At 43.8% G+C, this 24,353-nt stretch overlaps 3 protein-coding genes across 3 annotated transcripts in view; 2 read left to right on the top strand and 1 right to left on the bottom strand.

Moving 5' to 3' along the window:
• Positions 1-248: 248 nt before the first annotated feature.
• On the bottom strand, positions 249-11,009 carry cep72 (centrosomal protein 72; the record flags this gene model as incomplete). The annotated part of the gene is made up of 14 exons (XM_080743113.1): positions 249-465; positions 2,273-2,384; positions 3,328-3,454; positions 3,987-4,165; positions 5,134-5,227; positions 5,704-5,891; positions 6,125-6,316; positions 7,691-7,733; positions 7,830-7,894; positions 8,000-8,115; positions 9,102-9,210; positions 9,938-10,130; positions 10,226-10,353; positions 10,934-11,009. 14 exons carry the CDS (start codon positions 11,007-11,009, stop codon positions 405-407), a joined length of 1,683 nt encoding a protein of 560 aa, XP_080599239.1. The 3' UTR covers positions 249-404.
• Positions 11,010-11,224: 215 nt separating this feature from the next.
• On the top strand, positions 11,225-12,691 carry LOC308302336 (transmembrane protein 276-like). The gene is made up of 2 exons (XM_080746592.1): positions 11,225-11,340; positions 11,965-12,691. The coding sequence occupies exons 1-2, from the start codon at positions 11,251-11,253 to the stop codon at positions 12,490-12,492; spliced, it is 618 nt and encodes a 205-aa protein (XP_080602718.1). The 5' UTR covers positions 11,225-11,250; the 3' UTR covers positions 12,493-12,691.
• A 3,798-nt stretch (positions 12,692-16,489) lies between these two features.
• The window catches only part of LOC308295502 (kinesin-like protein KIFC3), a gene marked incomplete at its 5' end in the record, with an annotated part of 29,494 nt that continues 21,630 nt past the window's right edge, over positions 16,490-24,353 (top strand). The window contains 4 exons of the mRNA XM_080738553.1: positions 16,490-16,585; positions 17,125-17,215; positions 17,865-18,022; positions 18,613-18,877. Coding sequence (XP_080594679.1) covers positions 16,490-16,585; positions 17,125-17,215; positions 17,865-18,022; positions 18,613-18,877 — 610 coding nt within the window. The remainder of the gene's footprint in view (positions 16,586-17,124; positions 17,216-17,864; positions 18,023-18,612; positions 18,878-24,353) is intronic.

The following is a 24,353-nucleotide window of genomic DNA, read 5'->3' as shown; positions in this document are numbered from 1 at the left end:
GATCATTTTCTTAACACAGCTGGCCTTGTCAAACACATACAGTATACAGTATATATACACATTTTCTAGAACAGCAGTTTACAACGCCAAGCAAAACACAGTAGAGGCACTTTTTTTTTTCTTCCAAAGAACAATAAATAATGCATTCATCAACATGCCTCGGAGCAAAAAATAAATACGCTGAAATAAAATATACAGTGCAAAGGCTTCCAAGTTTAAAAGCATATACAGTGCAAAGGCTTCTACATTTGGTGCAATTTTTGATATCAACAGGACCTCTAGTTTGGTAAACGAGACAAGATAGATCTATCATGTCAAATATGAGATTCTATTTGCTGAAGCTCATGCAGATTTTACTATGCAGGTATAAAGTTCAATATACAGTAAAAAATATTTCTTGTTAGTTACAGTTCCCCGCTGGCCCCCAGTTCTCCCAACAGCCGCTCATTGGTAGCCACCAACGACCTGGAACGTGTACACAACAACAACACACTTGAACACACACTAGGGATGGGACAATATGAAAATGTCATATCACGATTATTGTGACAAAAGAAATCGTGATTTACGATATTATTGCGATAATCAAAATGCATTATCCTGGGGCGGAACATTTGCCAAAAAATAGCCGATCTACAAGCTCACAACACGTCGCAACACGTTGTGAGCTTGTAGATCGGCAATTTCTTTGGCAAAGACATTTGATAGAGAGTGAAAAAAAGACTGCATCATGTACGTATATTATAAGTACCTTTTACCAATTATAGAGGGTTTAAGTGGTACCGGACATGCAGCTCCGCAAATAAAATGTGAATTGATCCCAGTGCATGACGGAGGACGATATCACGATAAATTAAATCTGCATTTTATCAAGATAAACGATAATATTGTTTATCGTCCCATCCCTAACACACACCAACCCTTAAGACCTAGAACACATCGGGTACACATTTCTGCAAAAAAACAAAAAAACAAATTACATTTGTGCAAGTCTTTGAATATTTTGACCCGACTCTATAAATGTCCTCTAAATCCTTCATGTTTGGGGGAAAAACATCATTGGTTCTATATTTTTTCATGTCAAGGACCCCCAGAATGATATCTTTTTGGCCGCGGACCCCCATCTCAAAATATGTTGTTCCAGAGACCACCAGAAGCAAAGATTTTAGTTCAAAATGTTTGCTTTAAAAATACTGTATATACCGGCGCTATATTCAAAGATTTGCACATATTTTCAAGATTTTTCAAAATAGCAGATCTACAATCTCGCAGCGCGGCATGGGTGGCATGCAGCGCGGCATGGGCATGGGAATGGTGGCCAAATGTGTCACTGTCTGCAAACAACACGGCTGTGTGAGATGGATCACATAGAGAAATATATCTTTCTGTTATCAAAATTGCCGACATGCGATACACTGTCCCTCTTCGCACTGAGGTGTTCACATCACTGGCGAAAAGGATAGAGGAACAGCTCTGTTTGACGTTAACTTCGCGTTACCAGGCTTTCCACCACAGAGAAAAGCCTGGTACTGGTTCCAAACTGGCCTGTGTGCTCCAGTTTAGAAAAAAGGGAATTGATCCCAGAATACTTTGATGTGCATCACTACACATGACATGGTGGACTATATTTTCAAGTCACACTCTTATCCAGAACAGTATAAATTAATAATTAATAATACAACACATTTTATTTAATAAAGGGCAAGCCAGTTGAGGGTTTCTCATGTTTCTGTAGAACTATCCAGAAAACTAATAGTATGATAATGATAGGGCTGTCACGATATGACATTTTACATGACGATTAATTGTCACTCAAATAATTGGCGATTAACGATTTAATTGTCGTTGATAATTACATTTCTGTTTGGCTTTTAGGCTTTGAAGTTGCATATGGTAGATATGACACATAACCTAAATATACAAATACATTACTGACATATTTGACAACTTACTACTTAAAAAATAACATTGATAGTGGAAACAGCCGATCTACAAGCTCACAACGCGTCGCCATGCGACGCGTTGTGAGCTTGTAGATCTGCTATTTCCACTATTTCTGACATTTTTCAACATTCACGATTATGACGATTATGACAAAAATAATTGCGATAATGTCAAATATTCATGATTAGACGATTATGTAATAATTGTGACAGCCCTAGATAATGATACATTTTATGTAATAATGGGTAGATCAGTTACAGTTACATATAACGTCTCTAATGAATACTGTGGTGACTGTACCCATCCCTGTCTGGCTGCACGCTCTTACCTGTGACTTTCTTGCAGCATATGGGCCAGGTCCTTGACCTTCTCAGCCTCATGGACCTTCTGTCTCAGACCCTCAATCTCCCTCCTCAGCTCATCCACCTCTGTCTGTGCCTCTATGCAACACAATGGGACATTGAATCAAGACAAGGAAGTTATTATAGAAGGAAGGGAAACATGTGATGCCAGAGATGCGCCATGACCGGCCGTGACGCTCACCATGGGTGCCAAAACTCGCACCGGAAGTGCAATGAAATACATGGCAGTGAATGGAGCCAGCTAGACCAGCTCAGGAACAAACACTATTTATGTACGACTGAGACCTTTGTCATATAACCGGTTCAGGAATATAAAAGAAGACATATCAGAGGTTATTTCTAATTCTAATCACTTGCTTTTCGATGTGCACAGTACATCATTTTATTGAGGATCTAAACAGCGGCAGATGTCGTTTCTGTCTCAGAAGTATCGCGAGATTTGGTTGCCAGACAGGAAACGATGGACAGTCTTGCGATACTTTGCACGTTCAGAAACGTACTTTGTGTTCTCTAAAAAATTACACAGTGCGCACATCGAAAATCAACACAGCAGAATGAAATGTGTGACATGTCTTTTTTTATTTTCCTCAGACGAGTATTAGTTAGTTAGCTGGTCCCCAGGCTTCCACTGGCTCCAGTGCATTCTACCAAACTGCCGGCTGCAGTTTGGCCCCCATGGTGCGACGAATCTGCCGGTTGGAACTGCGTGACAGCGAAAATTACGTCGGTGTCCCTTCCTCTAACACAAGGGTCTTCAACAGGGGGTCCAGGACCCCTAGGGGGTCCTCAGAGTAACTAAAGGGGGTCCTCCAAATCTTTGTGTGATAGAAACCTTTTTTCTCCTTTAATTTTTATATTAACCACTTGCCAAAAATAGCAGATCTACAAGCTCACAACGCCTCGTGGCCTGAATGTTGAAGACACCTGCTCTAACATTCCTTGAATCAAGGCAGGAAACAACGGCACGTTTGTATTTGGAACCTGGGGGAAAATAAAATAAGAAATAACCCTCTCAACTCACCCTTTATCTGAGTAACAGGAGAGGTTTTCATCATAGACTTTAGATACTGCTGTTCCAGTTTGATGAGCTGCTTCTGAAGATTCACGTTCTCCTCCAACACAATCTTCAGCTGCTCGTTCAATTTAGACTGGATTGAGTTACAAACTGGAATTAATACATTAGTTTTGCTCACAACTCCCTCTCCCATTCAGGGTTCCCACACATATTTACCAATGAATTTCCAAAACTTTTCCTGAATATTTAAGCCAATTTCCAGGACTATATACTGTAACAATAATTCAGTGCAATAGCGAGTTGCTTACTCCTATTTGCAAAGCCCAAAGACAGGCAGTGTAGCAAAAATAAACGGGCCGTGCATGCGGATCGTGCACAATGGACACACGCATGCCCACATCAAAAGGTTAGAGCCCACAAAGTCAATTAATGGTGGCAGTAAATGAGTTAACAAAATCAATTACCAAAAACAATGAATAGCTATTTTTTCCAGGACCTTCCAGGAACCTTGATCAATTCCCAAACTTTTCCAGTACTGGATTTTTCTTTTTCTAATTTCAAAATATTTCTAGGAATTTCATGAACGTGGGAACCCTGCCCATTCCGTACCAAATGAACCAAATGAAATGAGTGGTTTTGTTCGTTTTGCTGTTTAGTTTTCTCACCGCTGAGCCCTGGGCGTCTTCCAGCTGCACGGAGAGATCGTGGACTTGGATTTTGTGCTCTTCCTGTCGTACTTCCGCCTGACGCTTCAGTCCCTCCACTTCCCCTTTCATCGTCCTGATCTCATCCTCTCGACTGGAGATATCATCCTCCATCATGGAGAGGATCTGCACTGCCTTGGCTAGAGAGAGAGAGAGAATTCAATGGTTATAGATTGTTGGGTATATGAAAAATAAAAGTATCAATTTGGGGGGTCCCCAGATGATTAACTTAATGTGCAACATTGTTTTCTCACTCAACAGTAAACAAACCAACATACAGTTTAAGTGTATAGAGGGTATCTGCAAATTTCTAAAATGACAATTTAAACATTGGTCAAATTGTCAAATTTTATAGTCAGAACTTGTGAAAATAGCCGATCTACATGCTCAGAACGCCTCGCAGCGCGAGGCATTGTGAGCATGTAGATCTGCTATTTTCACAAAAGAACCATGTTATACAATGTAAGAGCTTGTCAGGGTTGGGAGGGTCCCTAGTTAAAATCGGATTATTTTGGGCGTAGCGGGCTGAAAAGGTTGAGAACCACTGGTTTAAATGATCATTTAAAAGATGTTATGTGAACAATACCTCCTCAAGCATGTCATTTCAAAGCCCAGTGCAAAAGCCCAGCAATCATTTATTTTATACTTCTACCCTCCCATTTTCCCTACCCTATATATATTTGTAGAAAAGGGGAGTGTAGCGTTGTTCCGACACGCATTATTACTCCGACGTTGCTTCCGTCCGACTCTCCCCATTACTAATCCTATCTCTAGTAAGTAGTAACCCCAAACGAACGCGTAGCCATGTAGTCGGAGTAAGGACACGTCGGACTTGCCTTTGCTTTCCATAGAAAATATCCAAGCTACAAGCTCACATCGAGACTACGAGTTGTGAGCTTGCAGAGTGGCTATTTTGTGGCGAAATACACTGATGATCGTGCTGTCAAACAATGAAACTATATGGAATCTATGATAAGGTTGAGGGGGTCCCTGCTTCATGTCTGTCCAGGTCTTTGGCCTGAAAACATTGAAGACCCCTGGGTTAAATGAACAGCCATTTATCATGTGTCATGCATCTCCTACATAAACCTGGCTCCTCCAAACTCACACAGAAAGTCGCTGTTATGGTGAAGTGACCGTTCTCCTTTCCAGTGCTTGTCCACAAGGTTGAGCAGCATCTCCAGCGGCTTCCTGTAGCTGCCCTGCTAAACTCATTCAAAAAGTAGACAACAACACACATATTAAGCAGTCAATCTAACAGTAAAGCAGTGGTTCTCAATCTTTTCAGGCTGAAGTGAACCCCCAAAATATTTCTTTAACTGGGGACCCCCCCACCCTGACGAGCACTAAGAGTTGAGGCATTACATTTTGTTTAACACGGTTCTATTGTGAAAATAGACAATATACATGCTCGCGTTGCGAGGCGTTATGAGCATGTAGATCTGCTATTTTCACACTTTCTGCCTCTAATATTTGACAATTTGGACGTTTAATTCGTCATTTTATTAAAAAGTCCTTAAATTGTCACCTTAGAAACGTTGCACACATTAATCCCGAAAATAATTTGTGGACCCCCCTGGGGGTCCGACCCACAGGATGAGAACCACAGTAGTAAAGTAAATTGAATAATTCAATGAGAGTACAGTGAGCAGTTAGGTTGAAGTACGTTTTTCCTTACCCTCTTTTGGTGGTGAGTTTTCTGTGGTAGGCCACTGCCCCCACTGCCCCCTGCTGTTCTACTGGAGTAGGACAGTCTTGGTGGATGCAGGATGGGGTTGGAGGGGTCAGAGAGGGTCATACCGGGACTTCTGGGACTCGGAGGCCGTATGTTCATCAACGGAGTATCGTGCTGCTGGTGTCCTTGGTCTTTGACAAAGTAAGACCAGGATACATTAATAATAGAACATAGCTGCAAAGTGCAACACTCCCAGAATTGAAGACACATTTAAGGTGCACAGCCACACAAAACTTCAATGAAAACAGGAAGAGGTCAGCACCCAATAATGTCCTTTGAGATTTTGAGGTTTATCGCTCTGAGAGGGAAATAAAGCTAATAAAGAACATTACTGCGTTATGTCTATATAGTATTCAGTACTCACCAGGATTGGGTGTGAAATGGCCCTTAGCTGGACGTTTGCCGGGGTCCTTGTGCTTGTGCCTTCCAGAGTCTGGCCTCCGCTTCTCCACTTGGGGGTTAAAGGTCACCCTCGGACCCTCGACCCCTTTTAATGAGGTAGAATTCTTTTTATGAGATGACACTTTCGTCTGTGGCACTTTGGACTGCGTGTAGCCTGGTCAACACAGTGAGGGACACAGAATGAATGTATTAAGTGGTCTTTGAGTCTAGGGGTGCAATAGTTAATCAAACTAATCTAATCTAACTCATTAATAATCAATCCATATCTTGAGAAGAGTTAAAACATCATCTAGCCTGCCAGCAAGCGCCCACTATCATAAACCAATGAAATTAAAATAAAAAATGTCTTTGGCGGTGTGGACCTAGGACAATTGATGACGTTTCTTGATTTTCACAAAATATTATGTTAGCACGGGTCCAAAAAATTAGACCCGTCCCGAAACGGAACCGAAGGTATTTGGGCCGAACTGAATTTCCCCAAGAAACATTCTGATTCACTAGCCCCGACCAGAAACGGTCCGAAATGGAACCGATTAAAATTGGATTCCGGGGAAAATTGACCCGATCTGGCCGGGACTTTAGCCCCTCCAATGCTTATTTTCACCATTGCTTTGAGACTGGTTGTCTTCTCTCTCTACTCCAGCGCAGAGCGCACACCTTATTGTTATAAATTATAAAGAATTGAAAAAAGATTACATTTATTTATTATATATAATATAATATCAAGAGAGAATGTTGTTCATGAAAAACAAATGTGTTGTTGGCTCCATCTAGTGGTGGGTGTCTGCTCAGGATGTTGTTGGGAGTCCAAATTGGTCCACCACAGAATATGAGAGATTGAATGTAGGAGTCTCAGAAGTAATGTTGGAGAACACAGACGTATCAGTGATGTCAATCATATCCAAATTTGGGCATTGTTTCAGCACACGGATGTTACCATGGCAGCGATGAATGCGCAGTAAAGGCAGCGGTATCAGTGATGTCAGAAATGTGGGCACTGTTTCACCCGTTTATGCCCATATATGGCGTTCCGTGTTCAGGCCAGTATGTGACGTCAGTACGATGTCCTCGTGGCCGGGGGTGTGCACAGTACAAGAGGGGTTGAATGTAGAAGTCTCAGAAGTAATGTTTGAGTGCCCGTTGGGCAGATCTTTATGCCCATATATGGTGTTCCATGTTGGAGTGCCCGTTGGGCAGATCTTTATGTACATGGACGGAATAATAGTTAGATACCATGGCGGCGACACTGTTTAGTATCAGTGATGTCAGCATGCTCATCTCCAAATTTGGGCATTATTTCAGCATTCGGCTGTTACTCATCTCCAAATGTGGGCATTGTTTCAGCTTGCAGCTGTTGCCATGGTGGCAACAGTGTTATAGTATCAGTGATGTCAGCATGCAGACAGACGGTCAGACGGGCAGACATTCGGTAAATTAATAGTTAGATATTGGTATCACTTGATCACAACTCACATCAATCTCATGGACATTTCACTTCATCTGCTAAAAAGCCACAATACAAACTTACCATAGTTTTTTTGCGTAGACCTGAGGATGGATTTGACTGGTTCCTATGAAAACAGAGAAATAGCTCACCCACTGACACAGCATTAGCAGTACAATCTGTGCAACACAGAATTCACAGTAACACAGAGAATAAAGATCACCTGTTTTAGAGAAGAAGAACAGCTCTCCGTCTCCGAAACACTTTTCGATTCAGCCTCTTCAGTTTCTGGGAAGGAATCAATGCATACACACAATAAAATCCAGTACACTGGCAGCAGAGGCAGCCATTTTTTTTGTCTAGAAAGTCTTCATTTGGACAATAAATGTGTACCTTGTTGTAGACGACTACTTTCAGCACCAAAGTTCAACACTATATCGTCACTGTTGTCCGCAAAGGAGAGCCTCTTTGTTAAGCGGTCCACTGAGGCCAACCTCGGATCACTGCTCCTGAAAACCCACAAAAATGAATAAATAATTCATAACGTTTCAAATAATAACAATAATATGTGCCTGTAGTTGTCACAAAATCCCAAGCAAGGCACACCTGGATTTGTCTCACATCGCAGCACTGTTCAAAAAGACTTATTGCGACCGTCAGGTCGCATTTACTACCAAAACCTCCACCGGCTGTCCGTCTGTGAGTGAGTGAGTGAGTGAGTCAGTCACACTTTTGCCCTGCTCATATCTCCACAACCGTTGCCCCCATCCATGCCAAATTTTGCACATACACTCCTTACTTGCCAAACTACAACCTCCAAGGACCCCCGCAGCTCCAGGGACCCCCAGGTCCCTGGGGGACCCCCAGGTGTCACACGTCACACTTTTGCCCTGCTCATATCTCCACAACCGTTGCCCCCATCCATGCCACATTTTGCACACACACTCCTTACCTGCCAAACTACAACCTCCAAGGACCCCCGGAGCTCCAGGGACCCCCAGCTCCCTGGGGGACCCCCAAGTGTCAAAAATGACCAAATGTGCAAAAATGACCAAATGACCACCCCAACGGGGCTGCTCACGGGGAATTCCCGGGGACCACCCACTCCTGGTGCTCCAGAACGGATGCAAAAGTGGTGACGCCCCCAGTGGAGGACCCCCTCCACTGCAGCTCACATAAAATGCCGTAACTCGGGCTAAATGAATACGCCTGTCTGCTTTCTCATCAATCTCCCACTGTGCTCCCCACAACATCATCTGTGCCTGTCATATTTCTCATCATCACATTTGCACCAGCTACATATTACACGTTTTCTGCCCACATAAACGCAACCATGTCACAGCTAACCCCACACTTTCTCTGCCAACCTAAACTATACCTTGCCCACACAACTAGGAAGCAATGGCAGTTACAGCCCTCTTTGTGTATACATCATGTGACCTGACGGTCGCTTATCTCCCGATTAGGGAGTCTTACTGGTGTAATGATCTGTTACCTGTGATCAGGTGCCTGGATCAGTAAGTGGCTCTTCTGATGAGGTAGAAGGTCAGAGGAGAACTGCATGATGGCAGCTTTGCGCTCTGTGTCTCTGACTGGGCAATCGTCTGGAAAACACAAGGACGTGTTTCAAAACAGAACATGCTACACACTGTCTGTTCATATTTTACATTTATTGGGATAGAGATTGAGAAAGCTGTGAAGGAGACAGTGTACGTAGTGCAATGGTTCTCAACCATAAGACAAGGGTCACCAGATTTAGGTAATCTTAAGACCTTTTTAATACAAAAAAAAAAACAAGGGGAAAGAAAGAAAATAAAAATACCATTACGGCATTAAAACAATTAACAAACTATATTGTAAATACTGGTCAAACATTAGTCAAATTGTCAATATAAGAAAGAGGCAAACATTGTGCAAATCGTTGGGGGGTTGTAGATTGGCTATACACAATCAGCAGGAACCACAAAGGAGACATGTTGAAGTTAGGATTTGGTCTAAGAGGTGACTAAAGAGCGGCAGTGGCTCAGGGGTAGAGAAACCGTCATTAGAACACGGAGGGTTCCTGGTTTGATCCCGGGCTCCACCAGAGTTAGTGTCGAAGAGTCCTTGAGCAAGACTCTGAACCCCTAGTTGCTCCCAGTGTGCCTTGCATCAGGGTTTCCTCTGCCATCAGTGTATGAATGCGTGTGTGTGAATGGTTGAATGTAATGCACAATCTCTGTAAAGCGCATTGGATAAAGGCGGTATATAAATGCACCATTTACTATTTAAACAACTAGCCAACTAAAGCCTTCTTTACCATAATGAAAATGTAACATGGGTCTCGCTCACCTAGTTTGCGAAGGTTGGGCATGGCATGCACCAGGTACAGGCGGTAGTGAGGGTCGTTCTTAGTCAGAGGGTTAAGTCTGAGGTCCAGTTCCCTCAGTGCTGGGAGCTTGCAGAGCCCCTTGACCTCCTTGACAGATGATATGCAGTTATAATACAGGTTAAGCCTCTCCAGCATCTTCAAGTGAAGCAACCCCTGAGGAGAAGCACAGAAAACGAAGTGTCATATTTTTTAATCTTTTGTGGCATCATTATTCATTAGACCTGTTCAGGCCTAGGGAGAGAGCTTACCTCAACAGAAGTAAGCCCGTTGCAGGACAGGTCCACACTCTTCAGACGTACAAAGTTTCTCAGTGCCGTTCCAAGATGTCTGATCTTCTCCTCATATGTCCCTGGAAGGCTGAGCGACCTGACATCTCCTGTTAACACCACCAAGGTTCTAATGTAAACCAGGTGTTCTCAAACATTTTCAGTGTCGAGGACACCCAAACTGATATGTATAATGTGTCTCCACTGAAAAGATTTTCACCAAAAGAGATTTCTAATTGGGCATTAGCCTGGCCCTTGGATCAATACACGTATTTTATCGATTGATATTTGCATATCAAGACTATCCAAAGATTTATTTGATCGATTTAGATAAATTTGCATATCTATATGAAAATATAAAAATCTATGAGTCTTGATCCCAGGCTAATTGAGCTCTCCCACATTTTGCAGGGGACCCCCTGGAACCACCACAAGGACCCCTGTGTGGTCTCCGGGACCCCACTGATGATTGTAACGCAATGTCATCCTGATCATAAAGCGCATTAGGTTCTGCGTCTGCTTTGATGCACAGGCATTATTGATCGACAGATTAACGTTAGCCATTAGCTTTAGCCTGTGTTGTTACACAATTCTGCATCGTCTTTTGTGCTGGGCGACGTGACGTCCTAGACTTTAGGCAGCTCTTTGCAGTCGCATGCACGTTGCACAGTGAAAACAGCAGCGTCTTACCCAGATGTGGAAGTTTTAACTGTAATCTCTCCCGTATCCATGCCTCTGTTATGGTTGTCAAGCGCTCAGCCGCCATTACTTTTCGAACTCCGGAGCATGCGCAACAATGAGCATATCCGTGTTTCTCTGTCACGTGACAAAACAAAGTCATGCAGTAGAAGTAGCCGTGGTGTTTATGTTTATGTTTCTGGTACAGTGGGTTCTGTACAGTTTGATGGCACGCCTTGTGTTGGGCTCAATCAATCTAGGTTATCAATATATCCAACAGGTGTTGGTTTTGGCTCCGTAACAGCTTAAAGTCAAAGGGTTTGTGATCAATGGCATCCTGTATAACAGACTGGATCACAGTGTGTTCCAATGCCATTCTGTGCGCCTCTGCTCTGCACTCATCCTATCACCTCTTCAAGGTAGGCTTACAGCACCGATAGTATCTTTATCTGAACAAGGCACTGGGCAGGGCAAGGCTCGAATTTGGTCCAAGACAAGTTATCCCTAGCCTCCTTCAAAATCAGTCTATAAAGTCACCTACAAACGGCTGCTACTCGAAACTCTAAGCCCATACCCATACCTTCCTCCCCTTTTCCTTTGTAAATATCTCACTTATTTCACTTTATTACTATTATTTCTTTTTCCCTTGTTATTTTTTATGAGTGCTTTCATATTTTTTCCCCTTTTGGTGCTGACAAAGTACTTCTATCCGTCGTTATCTTTCAATATTATAAGAGATACAGAGATTAGTGGTTCCTGTGTTAATAATTAATACGCCGAAAAGCTTACTAGGATCTCCTTTTAGTGTACCAGTGATTTGTGCTGTCAAGAAACTGTACTTTTTTCTATTGCAAACTGCTAATAAACTATTCAATAAATCAATAGGCCTACATAAAGTGGTTCCTGTGTAAATAAGCCAAAAAGCTTACTAGGACCTCCTTTTGGTTGAACTTGTACCAGTGATTTGTACTGTCATGAAACTGTACTTTTTCCTATGCAAACGTCCAATAAATTCTTCAATCAAATCATCTCTCTCATTGCAGGACCACAGAGCTCCCTCAGTAGGTATTTTTCTTCTTGGCCTGTCTGCTGGCCTGAGTCTCCTGCCTGCCTCCATCCCTTACCTGAGCTCTGTCCAGTCTGACATGGAGTGGGCCAGTGAGGTTCTGGCCTCACCTTTGCTCTCCTTCGGCTTCCTGTGGCTCAGTGAAGACCGCAACACAGCACACCTCCTCCTGATTGGCTCCTGCCTCTTCCTGGGACTGTGCGACTGGATGTCTCCTGACGCGCTGACACTGATGACCCGTTGCCTGGCGCTGTCGTCTGTGTCCTGCTCCCTGACGGTGTGTCTGTTCGCTGGTAACGCCCTAGGGGCCCTCGGTGGCGTGGCCCTCAGTCTGTCCTCATTGGTGGCCCCCAGGGCCGGTGCCAAAGCCCTGGCTTCAGTCATATCTCCAGCTGCAGCGGAAGGACTGCTCAAATGTCTGCTGAAAGGCTGCATGTCAGTGGGATGTTGGGCCTCCAGACATGGCCTTCACAAGCTTCTGCTGGAAGTAACAGCATGGGACTGAGTATCCAGCATACTAAAGCTGTCTTAACCTGGTGTCCCTATTTTGAGAATGTCATTATAGGCGCAAAACCTAAAAACATTTTGGAAATAGCCAATTCCCAGGCTCAGTTATGGCTTGTAGATTGTCTATTTTCGTGTCTGACAAAGCATAAAATAGTAGAGGTAGTTGGTTTCACCACAGTGGATTGAAACTTTACTTTATCTCTGCGCCACCCAAGCACCAGGAGGGGGTGGTGTGTGATTATTAGTCATTAACAGTAATTTATCTATGCACTGTTTAACTACTGACTGACTGACAAAGTGTGGATGACCAACACACATTTCAAGGCTTTGTTAAAGCAGTTATAACCAATGTGTTGATGTCATATTATAACTTTGACCTGAGTCTCTAGACGGAAAACAGGCCATTAATTGAACAGAGCAGATTATTATTACAAGCACTCCCTACAAAATGCAAATCTCTGCAAACATTATATGTGTAATAATGAAATGCGGTATATATTTGTTGGTTAGATTTTGAAATTTGAGTCAAAGTTTGGTTCTACAGAGAAGTTAATTGCTGATGTCAGCTGAAGGCCAGGATGAGTCCCTGATTGGACAGGTCAACAGGTGCGTACATGCATCTGAAAAGTACCTTTAGGGACCAGCGTTCTGAAGGACCAAACGTCTATTTGTCAAAATAGAATCCTGGTCCTAGTGCTAGTACAGCATGTGTGGTCACCAAGGACCATTTCACTACTAAAATTACTACTACTACTCTAAATTATCCCCTGATTGTTTGGCTACCATGAAAAGCAGCAGCATATTACACTACACTGAAGAATCCTGAGTGAAAAATTACACTAGATTTTGCAGCGTTGACTTTCTTTAATTTGTGCAGTAACTTGCACTACTCAATTTTCTATGTTGCCTATTTGAATGAATGAATGAATAATATTTGAAGTTGAGATGAAACAGCATTTCGAGAGCATCTAACGTCTGCACGGTGACATTTATGAGTGAAACAGGACAGGCGGGCTCGATATAACATTTAAAGAATTCTATTTGAATGTTGTGGGAATTACAATTGATGATTGGTTAATGGTAATTTTTTTTTTTTTTTTAAGATTTGTTTTTGGGCTTTTTGCCTTTATTGGATAGGACAGTAGACTGACAGGAAATGGGGGAGAGACAGGGAGTGACATGCGGCAAAGGTCGGCCGGATCGGGAATCGAACCGGCGACGCCGACAGGCATTGATGCCGAAATGGCAATGCCTATATGGTATGCGCCTGGTCCACTAGGCCACCAGGCGCCCTGGTTAATGGTAATTGATATCGTGTTGATTCATTGATATACAAGAAAAACATATATATATATATATATATATATATTTTTTTGTTAAATTTAAATACAAAAGCTTGATTAAACTACATGAGCAAGAAAGTCAGTAATTGCTTCTAAATATTGGTTTCCATATATTTCCTGTTAATTGCCCAGCCCTACTTCATAATATGTACGAGGCTCCATTGGTTTGACTGTGAGTAACACTGACAGGAACCCAGTGTCATTTCCACCGTGCACGTTCTCCCAGCATGCAGCAGCATGGCTCACTATACGACTCTTAATACACCGAGCACGTCTCTGTGTGCCAATACCTCCAGGGGTGTCGCACCAAATTCTGGGCCCGGGGTACAAAGATTCACTGTGGGCCCCCCATGATTGTTCTTCATAGGGGGAGGGGGTTTAACCTGCATTATTTGTGCTTTAACTATTGAAAAATAGCAGATATAATACAAGCTCACAGCGCAGCACCAAGTGCTGCGCTGCTAGCTTGTAGATCTGCTATTTTTGAAAGATCCTGAAATTTGTGCAAGTCTTTGAATATTTCAAATCCTTTCAAACCCCCCAAATGATATGTATTTGGCCACAGTCTCTCATTTCAAAATATTTAGTTCCAGGGACCCCCCCAGAAGCAGAATATGAGTTACAAATGTTCGCTAAAAATGCATATATTCAAAGATTTGCACACACGCTGTGAGCTTGTGTATCTGCTATTTTTCATAAAATAATGAAGGCCCCTCCACCTTGGGCCCTAGTAACTCAGTCCCACTTTCCCCCCCTTGTGACGCCCCTGAATACCTCCAGTGAGTGGATGTGCTCAGGGTTCCAAAACAGGCTGTGGCCTCTCATTACCCATCCTGCTGCTTTATGCAGCCTCAGCACTTTCTCACCATCAGGTAAAAGATCTGCACTCTGCAGTGACCATGAACTAATCATGTCATATCTATTGATGTGTCTCAGTGTGTACATTTCTAAAAACAGTTTTCTAAAAGAAAAAAAAACTGTCTCTAGGTCAGTGGTTCCCAAACTTTTGCATGTCAAGAATCCCCAAAATTGACTGGCCTGCCGACCCCCATTTCAAAATATTTTCTTAATAGGGACCCCCAGAAGCAAGGATGTTAGTAAAAACATATATATATTCAAAAATGTGCACATATGTAAAAAAAAAAATGTTTTGACTCTGCAATTCAGCCAGCACTATTTATTTTTGGATCGCGGTGTCATCTATGTCACTAAAAGGCACATCTATGGCACTTCTTGCAAGATGTTAATTTTCCTTGGATAGATTTTGAGTTGATGCTGCAGGCTTTGAGTCCCAGGACTCCTTGAGTAGCGATTACCTTAACCTCAGCATTTCTGCTGCATTGTACAAGGCTCTACAACAATGATCCATACAAAACCATTGAAGCAGTTGACTGCTTCAATGGTTAGTAAGGGCATTCTGGAAATACTGAAAATAGCCTACTTCTCTTCATCCAAGCATTTTATCCTTAGCCCATTAAGGAAAGCCTATATATGTTATACCACTGCCATTAAAACCGGGAAAGCATCTGTGTCATGTTAGAGAACAATATTTATTTTATTTTATTAAAAATAGAAGATTTTCTGAAAACTCAGACTCAAGTCTAAATGTATACATTTTTGACAGGATGTTTCCATTTTTAACTGTTTTATTTTTAAGTGTTCACAATCTAAAAACCGCAATGTCCACAGATTAATAAAGTGAATCACTGAATATGTGAATCAGACTTGAATTAGTGAATGTGTCTATACATACGCATCATACTAGGCATATGGTAACTCTGTATTGTCCTGGTCCACATCTACTGTCCTGATGAAGCTTTTTTTAAATATATATTTTTGGGGCTTTTCTGCCTTTATTTATAGTGGAAAGTGGAGATGGACAGGAAACAGGGAGATGCAGTAAAGATCGTCGGGAACGGGACTCGAACCCAGTCAGGGCCACATTAGAGCCTCGGTGACTGGACCACTAGGCCAGCGGTCCGGGCCCAGATGAAGCTGCTTGACCTTCCATGTGATGTGAGTGTCCGTGAGATGTTTGTCTCCCCCACTGCTGCACCAACACTCTCCCAGTCCCAAAACCAGTGCTTCACCACTGCAGAGGAGCGGGGAGCTACACTGAGCATGCCTGCTGTATTAGCAGCCTGTGGATGAAGAGTGGAGAGGAAGAGGTGGGAGGGGACTGGACTGGAGGGGAGGGGAGAGGAGAGGAGAGGAGGGGGGATTAACAGGAGCTGTGCAGGCAGAGCAGGGATGCTGCTGCAGCCGAGAGGAGAGGTGCTGCTGCACGTGAGCGTGTCGGGTTTTTGTCAGTGACAACAGAGCAGAAAAAGACAAATGCAAGACAGAGCTTTGGACTGACGCTGCCCGAGGATGGGGGGCTTGTGACAGGTAAGCAGTGGGAACGTGTCGTGAATGCTGGAGAGCGCCGGGAGCTAAATGAAGGGGAAAATGAAAGCAGCTCTGTCACATGCACTTGTGGCTCTCGTCTGTCATTCATTGATTATGCAGAAAGGTTATGGCGCTGCAGAAATAACAGGATGAAAAACATTTTTTTGTCGTCTGCAGCGAGATCGGAGGTGTGAAGCGGTCTTTGGTTATTTCACGGCGGTGCTGTGACTCCACAGTGACCCCCGGCCGCTCACGGTGAAGGAGATGTATGCCTTCTACTCCCTTTTAGTCTACATTTTCTACACCGTCTTCAAGAAGGAGGAGGATGAGGAGGGGGCGTGTGGAGCTTCCTCAGAGGAGGTATGTCTAGCTTCAGTCAGCGGGGGGCCGACCCTCGCTGGGAGGGGGGTCTGTCACCATCAACAGATTTGATAAAGAAGACTCCTTGTAATCTCCCTCGTAGCTCTTGATTCTGTTCTCGTAACGGCACTTTGCCTTTATCTGACCTCTCTTTAGGATGCGAGGGATATTATCTGGGCATCAAGTTAACAATGTACAATTTAGGCTCTTATCCAGAGCCACTTTACAAGTTATGACCATGTTGTGGTCTTATAGTATCGGTGTGATACTGATGATCTATTGTGGTGCTCTGGGTGAGACCTTGAGCTAAATACCTCACATACTGTATAAATGTGCATTGTTAAATGGCATACGCGTGCGACCGTGCACGCGCCACTACTCCCTTCCATTCACAGGAGTGTAATAACGATTCAGGCAGTCTCGCTCACGCAGAGCATCAGTGATTTCGTAGTATGACGACGAATAAATCAGGTGTATGTCTGTGTGGATATGACAATATGTAAATATTTTCCCCCTCCACTGTCTGGTGCTGTCATCAGGAGCCAGTTACCATGGAAACTGGGAGCAAGAGTAAGAACGGCCACACCCCCAGGATGGGCAAAAAATCTTGTGCAAAGCTCAGTGACTCAAGTGAGTTCTTCACTCACTGATTAACTTCATTTTTATAATGTTATCCAAGGTCACATGCATGGGTTCACAGTGTTTATCCTCCCTGGGATGCACCAGTTGTCACAGCTCTGTTAATTCTAGTCACATATGGCACACACATCACTCAGTCCCCTTTATGCTCAGCTATAATGATGGAATTGAATTTTATAGATTGTGCAGACCCAATTTTGATTATTTATGCAAATTAGTGAATGATGACTACGTCAGTTCCTGGGATTAGAATGATAGTACCCTAGTTAACCCAGAGGGAAATTGTACCATCGCATCATCCATAGACAAGAATCATCGGGTCGTCAACCTATAGACATTACATACTGTAGTTACAGTATATCTGTTGTCAGTGTTGTCGCTATTAACCTGAATGTGAAAAATCTAAACTCTGTCAGTGAACATAAATCATGTCCGGGTTCTTCCTTTGGGAACGATCTTCCGAGACACACACCACATTGGGAAACGTCATATTTTCACATGTTCTCCTCACAATAGAACGATAGGATTCAAGCTTAAGATTGCCACCGTTACCACTTGCAATACACAACCAAGGCAACTGTAGCTCACATTGCTTGTCATTGCTGATGGCCTGTCTCTTAGTGATGTCATTGTTTGACAGGTAGCAGCAGTGACAGTGATGGCCCGTCTCTCAGTGATGACGACGAGGACGGCCTGCCAGATATCCCAGCATGCACTCCTCTAGCTGCATTTCTGTCATTCAAGCAGGAGGCTGACAAGAGGAGAGCTTCTCAGGTGCAGCTGGAAACATCAGGGAAGGTAATGAAAACAGTGGTTATCAAACATTTTCATGTTGAGGACCCCCAAGTTAAGTTGATATGTATTTGGCGGCGGACCCCCATCTGAAAATACTGTCTGAGGTTGCAAGAGTATTTTAAAAATGTTGCAAAAATAGCACATCTACAATCTCAAAACGGGTCGCCACATTTGTACATTGTCCATTTTTGAATAGTCGAGGTAAAATGTAGGGTTAAAGTGTTTAAATGGATTGGGATGCTATATTAACCAAGTTTGCTGGGGACCCCCTGGAACCCCTTCAAGGACACCTGGGGTCCCCAGACCCCACTTTGAGAACCACTGCTCTAACACAACGCAGCACACACGCACAGAGACGGATCTACAAAACAGCCGATCTACAAGCACACAACGCCACTCACCGCAAGGCGTTGTGTGCTTGTAGATCTGCTGTTTTCACTACTTTTGTGCGACGGCCTTTATGATGAAGCAGGGCTTTACTACTACGAAAAAATATTTTGAAACTTGGAGATACAAGGTTTCTGCCCGACAGAGACGATATGGGACTTTCTATTTTTGACTTCTTTGCAAAAACGTCTGTCTCTCCCTGGCAGCTGGCGGAGTCTCCCCTGGTGGCGGTGATGTCCCACCTGCTGACCTTCCTGGAGCAGTACTCCCACTTCCAGCAGCTGCAGCAGCAGGCTGACCAGTACCGCGTGCAGCTCAAGAGGCACCGCATGCAGCACCGGCGCCAGATGAAGGCCCTGAGGGCCTCCTACCGCCAGAGGCTGCGAGACAAGAGCAGCGTTATCGCCAGCCTGGAGGAGGTCATCACCCAGCAAGAGCACTCCCCCGACACCCCCAGCCCTGGGAGCCCAGGTGAGAGCACTCCCCCGACACCCCCAGCCCTGGGAGCCCAGGTGAGAGCACTCCCCCCACACCCCCAGCCCTGGGAGCCCAGGTGAGAGCACTCCCCCCACACCCCCAGCCCTGGGAGCCCAGGTGAGAGTACTCCCCCCACACACCCAGCCCTTGGAGCCCAGGTGAGAGCACTCCCCCCACACCCCCAGGCCCAGCCCTGGGAGCCCAGGTGAGAGTACTCCCCCACACACCCAGCCCTTGGAGCCCAGGTGAGAGCACTCCCCCCCCACTCCCCATTGAAATGCATTGGTGGAACGCGGATTCCACTCTCATAGGTACTTTGGTGTGGGTGCAGCCAGTCCGGAATTCAAAATTTACTTGAGTAAAATTACAACATTATTGGCATGAAAATGTACTTAAAGTACCAAAAGTAGAAAGTAAGTGCAGAATATCCTGTTTCACAAGTTTTCAAATGCATAAAATGTATAAAAATCATTTGGGGGCACCCGCTGGCCTGCTGGTCCGGGCGCATGCCACTTGGGCATTGCCACATGGGTGTGGGTGCCTAGCGGCGTCGCCGGTTCGATTCACGATTCGGACAACCTTTGCCGCGAGTCGTTCCCCGTCTCTCCCCCCATTTCCCGTCGGTCTGCTGTCCTATCCAATGAAGGCATAAAAGCCACAAAAAAAAAATCTTTTGAAAATAGCCGATCTGTCATATCGCAACGCATTGTTAGCTTGTAGATTGTCTATTTTCAAATGGCCAAATCATATACTGTATAGGGCTGAAGTGGAAAATGTATGTTTAGTAATAAAAATCACATCTACAGTAACTAGCAACTAAAGTTGTCAAATAAATGTAGTGGCGTAGAAGTAAAAGTATTGGAAATTGGAAATATTCAAGTAAAGTACAAATACCTCAGAACTGTACTTAAGTACAGTACTTAAGTAAATGTACTTAGTTACTATAAGAGAGAGAAGAAAAAAAGTGCCATGTTTCACTTTTGGTCCATTTGTGTTTAGAGGTTTATGGGAAGAACATCAGAGTCAGATGAGCAGAATGATTACATTTGCAAGGTTGGTGCTATAAATCAAGTTGGCACTGGAGATGACATGATGCTGTGAACCTGCTGGCCTTCATATCGCACACGCCTAGGAACACAAGGACCAGATAGAGGAAATCTATCAACCCCTGCCAGTTACATCATCATGTGTGTGTGTGTGTGTGTGTGTGTGTGTGTGTGTGTGTGTGTGTGTGTGTGTGTGTGTGTGTGTGTGTGTGTGTGTGTGTGTGTGTGTGTGTGTGTGTGCTCGTGTGTGTGTGTGTGTGTGTGTCCACAGCCAGGGGCGTCACAAGGGGGGAAAAGTACGACTGGATTACCAGAGCCCAAGGTGGAGGGGCCTTAATTATTTTATACTTTAGCTATTGAAAAGCTCACAGCGCTGCGAGCTTGTAGATCTGCTATTTTTGAAAAGTCGTGAAAATGTGTATTTTTTAAGAGAACATTTGTAACTCAAATTTTGCTTCTGGGGGGTCCCTGGAACTAAATATTTTGAGATGGGGGTCCGTGGCCAAATACATATCATTTTGGGGGTCCTTCACATGAAAAGGTTTGAGCACCACTGACATAGAAACATAGGTTAAAAAAAAAGATTAGTAACTTAGTGCCACGCTGTGAGCTTGTATATCTGTCTAAATGGGTTAAACCCCCTCCCCCTATGAAGAACATTCATGGGGGGCCCGCAGTGAATCCTTGTACCCAGGGCCCAGAATTTGGTGCGACGCCCCTGCCTCCAGGATATGGGATAGTGTGTTCTGCAAGGCTATGAAGCGGCACCAGCCAATCGGGTGCCTGTCTGTCCAATGTATGGGATGTACTGGTACAGCCAATCGCAGACAGTCAGATTAAAACCAAAATATATATTCATTAGCCTGACAACTTAATCCAAACAATCCCCCTCAGGGGCGGCCGGCAGGGGGGGCTAGCGGGGCCATTGCCCAGGGCGCCACTTTGCGGGGGCGCCAGAAGAAGAAAAAGAAAAAAAAAAGTAAAGTGACGGCCCTGCAGAGCAGACGTAAGATCAACAGTCCACTCAGACCGAATACAACAACACCCCCTGGTGGTAGTGATAGAGGCTGGCAGCTCCAGGCAGCCCCCCCCCCTCCCCTCCTGATGTGATGTCATATTCACGCGCCAGTATTGAAATTGAAAACAACATCTGTTAAAAATAAAGCATGGAGTTCGAGCTCTTCACTACTATGGACGTGACTACCGGTAGATATTATAATATAGCTGCTTGCCCTGAAACATCACATGGAGAGGATCATTTTGTACCTGACTTCCTCTACAAAACACAAACCTCAGGCTCTATCAGCCAGGACTTTGTCTCACTGTGCGTGACTGTGAAAGAACCATTTCCTCCTGACCAGCCCAAGGTAAGACTAAGACAGTCAGATCATGCTTTTATAAACCCTATTATATTAAGCCCAAAATGGTTCTGCCGCCGTGTAGAACCGAACCGCATAATTTGCCCGCAAATAACTTGAAAAAATGCATAATTTGCCCGCAAATAACTTGAAAAAATGCATAATTTGCCCGCAAATAACCGATTTTTCCGGCGCCGCGCTTCGCGCGGCCATAGGGCGGCGCTATACTACCTCGCCTAGGGCGCAATATACATACCAACCGCCACTGATCCCCCTTATCAGGAGTCTTAATGTCGGCAGACTCCTCCACACACATTTGATTCTGTCCAAGCTTTCATTAGCTGACATTCACCAACTAAACACAGACACAGTGCTGATTGAGCATGCTGGATTTGAAGAAATATTTTGGGTGATTTGATAAGGTTCAGAATTACATGCAAGATCTTACTGACCTTGTTATTGGGAGGGTTGTGCACACGTGTAGGCAGCTGTGTGTGTGTGTGTGTGTGTGTGTGTGTGTGTGTGTGTGTGTGTGTGTGTGTGTGTGTGTGTGTGTGTGTGTGTGTGTGTGTGTGTGTGTGTGTGTGTAGGGGGGTTGGTGGTGGGAAGGACTTAAGTAGCGGACCTCAGGCGTGCTGTCTTATCATAATGTGTAGCATAAAGTAACATGGTTCGGCAATGAGTGTGCATGGCACTAGATTAGCGACTCAGTCGCTCTCTGGCATGAATAAAACATCCCTGAGAGAGCCGTTTTCTTCCCCCAGTATAAGGGCACGTACAAGCCCTGGCACATGGTAGTGTCCACGACACGTGCTCCTGTGTTGTGTTATAAATAGCCCCAGGCCTGCTTTCTTCCCACTGTTATGAGGGAAAGCCTGTTTGGTTGTTTACTGGGATGTACTGCATAGAGCAGGTCTGACTGGAGCGGCAATGCACTGCTGTCTACACCAGTTCTCAACCTTTTTAAATACAAGGACCTCCAGTTAGATATGCATTATTAGACCACTGTTTCCCATACATCTGTGGTTCGCATTTTTTGTGTGTCGCCTTAATTTTTGTTTCCTACATTTTTTAGGCTATTTGTTTTTTATCTACCCCTAACCCAAAATTCAATGATTTTTTTCAGTAATTTTATTAAAAATATCAAATAAAAATATCAAAGAATAATATCAAAGAACTTCCATGAATTACAAAGCAAATGTTTAGGAAGTAGTGAAAATAGCCGATCTACAAGCTCTCAACGCAGCACAAAGCGATGCATTGTGAGCTTGTACAGTAGATCTACCATTTTCACTAGTTTGGGTCCTGGGCGAATATCTAATTTCTCTTTTGGGTCAAATAAGTGTTAAATAGCTCTATAGTACTATATAAATAGGCAGACGGAATTGGAACTGGAACACTAAAAATTAGATAAATGGGTAGGCCTACTCTCTCCTGAAAATGTATTTTCTGCTTATTAAAGAGATGGGGAGACCTTTGTTACTGAACAAACAATATATAGCAATTATTACTATCAGAATATAATGCGTGTGTGTTGTCTTTTTTTATTAGCCTACGTTTTATCGTTACTTAGTTAGGTTAGCCTACATCTTATTGTTATATTTTCATTAGCCCACTTCACGCTGTCAGATGGAACAAATTCCCATATACCCTATTTTAAGAGGTCTGTTTTGAAATGCACAAGGCCTGTGTGGAGCGCCTCACTTCCAATGCTCCCACGTTTGTGTGAATCACGTTTTTGAGAGCCTCCCTGGTGTGCACAGCACTCTGACACTCCCACCATTAGCGGGGCAGTTAAGGAGAACAATACTTCAGTTCTGGAAAGAAGCACCAAAATTTTACAGAGTGTACCTCTTGGGTCATTCTTTAGAAAAATCACATTAGACACTTAATTTTCAAAATGGCCGCCAGTTTTAAAGATGGCCGCCTTTTCGGATATGTTTTACAGGACGCCAGCCAGTTAATATCGAATTTTCATAATATTAAAGTTGTTTTGTAGGTTTTAAAACATCCAGAGTTCATTTATTACACTTTTAAAGCAGCCAGAATAACCTTTCTGACTTTTGGTTGGGGTCTTTCCTCACCTGGGACCACCTGGACAGACCCCTGAGCCTATTTCAGTAATCGCTCTGCTCCTGCTCCAGAACAATGTTAAATTAGATCTGAAATATGCTCTGAAATAAAAAAAAATGACTGGTAGCAAATAACAGAGGTCTTCCACGGGGGGTCCGGGACCCCTGGGGGGGATCCTCAGATCTACTACAGGGGGCCTGCCAAATCTGAATTTCTTTTTGAAACTTCGAATGTTTTTATGTATCCTGGTTTTATGTATTGTACTTTGATGGTTTATTACTATTCTCAGTATTATTTATAATGTTTTTTTGTGTTAAACAGTTATGGTTGACAGCTGTTACTGCAGGGATTGCAATAATGAAGGTATTGCAACTTTTCACTTTGGGTGCAGAACATTATTTCCATTTATTGCACTGCACTCACACTGACCAAACACACACACACACACACACACACACACACACACACACACACACACACACACACACACACACACACACACACACACACACACACACACACACCTCTTTGTTATTGTCACCCCAAAACCCTCACCTTATTAGAGCCCATGGTCAATTACGCCCAAAGAGATTCACTACAATACAGTAATTTCAGACATGCAGGATATATTCGTCTTCATCATCATCATCTTCAATGTCCAACCTAATAGTGTTGACACAGTCTCCACCATAGCATAGAGTGAAAGGCAGGTTATTTGAGCAGCTGCACCGTCCCTTACAACCTGCTTTGCAGACACATTTGATGAGCTCAAGTACTGCCTTTGGAGCAGGGAGAGCAAGAAACCTGACTGGAATATACCCTACACTCTCTGAATTCCATCTATTTTCTTCGATTGGTGGAAGCACAGGGTATGGTATGGTCAGGTATGATTTATCCTGCACAGAGTTGGCGCGGAGGTAATGTGGTAGCAGTGCAGCACGAGTTGGAGGTAGCATCTCACCCTCCAAGTTCTTTGACAGAAATAGTTCCCAT

The sequence above is a fragment of the Nannobrachium achirus genome (genome assembly GCF_963921795.1).
Source record: "Nannobrachium achirus genome assembly, chromosome: 2".
Taxonomy (NCBI): domain Eukaryota; kingdom Metazoa; phylum Chordata; class Actinopteri; order Myctophiformes; family Myctophidae; genus Nannobrachium; species Nannobrachium achirus.
This window is presented reverse-complemented; position numbering and strand designations above follow the sequence as displayed.

Coding starts and splice junctions, on each gene's coding strand:
- LOC308302336 (XM_080746592.1), top strand. CDS start 11,251: ATGGCATCCTGTATAACAGACTGGATCACAGTGTGTTCCAATGCCATT. Junction 11,341..11,964: donor CATCCTATCACCTCTTCAAG/GTAGGCTTACAG, acceptor CTCTCATTGCAG/GACCACAGAGCTCCCTCAGT.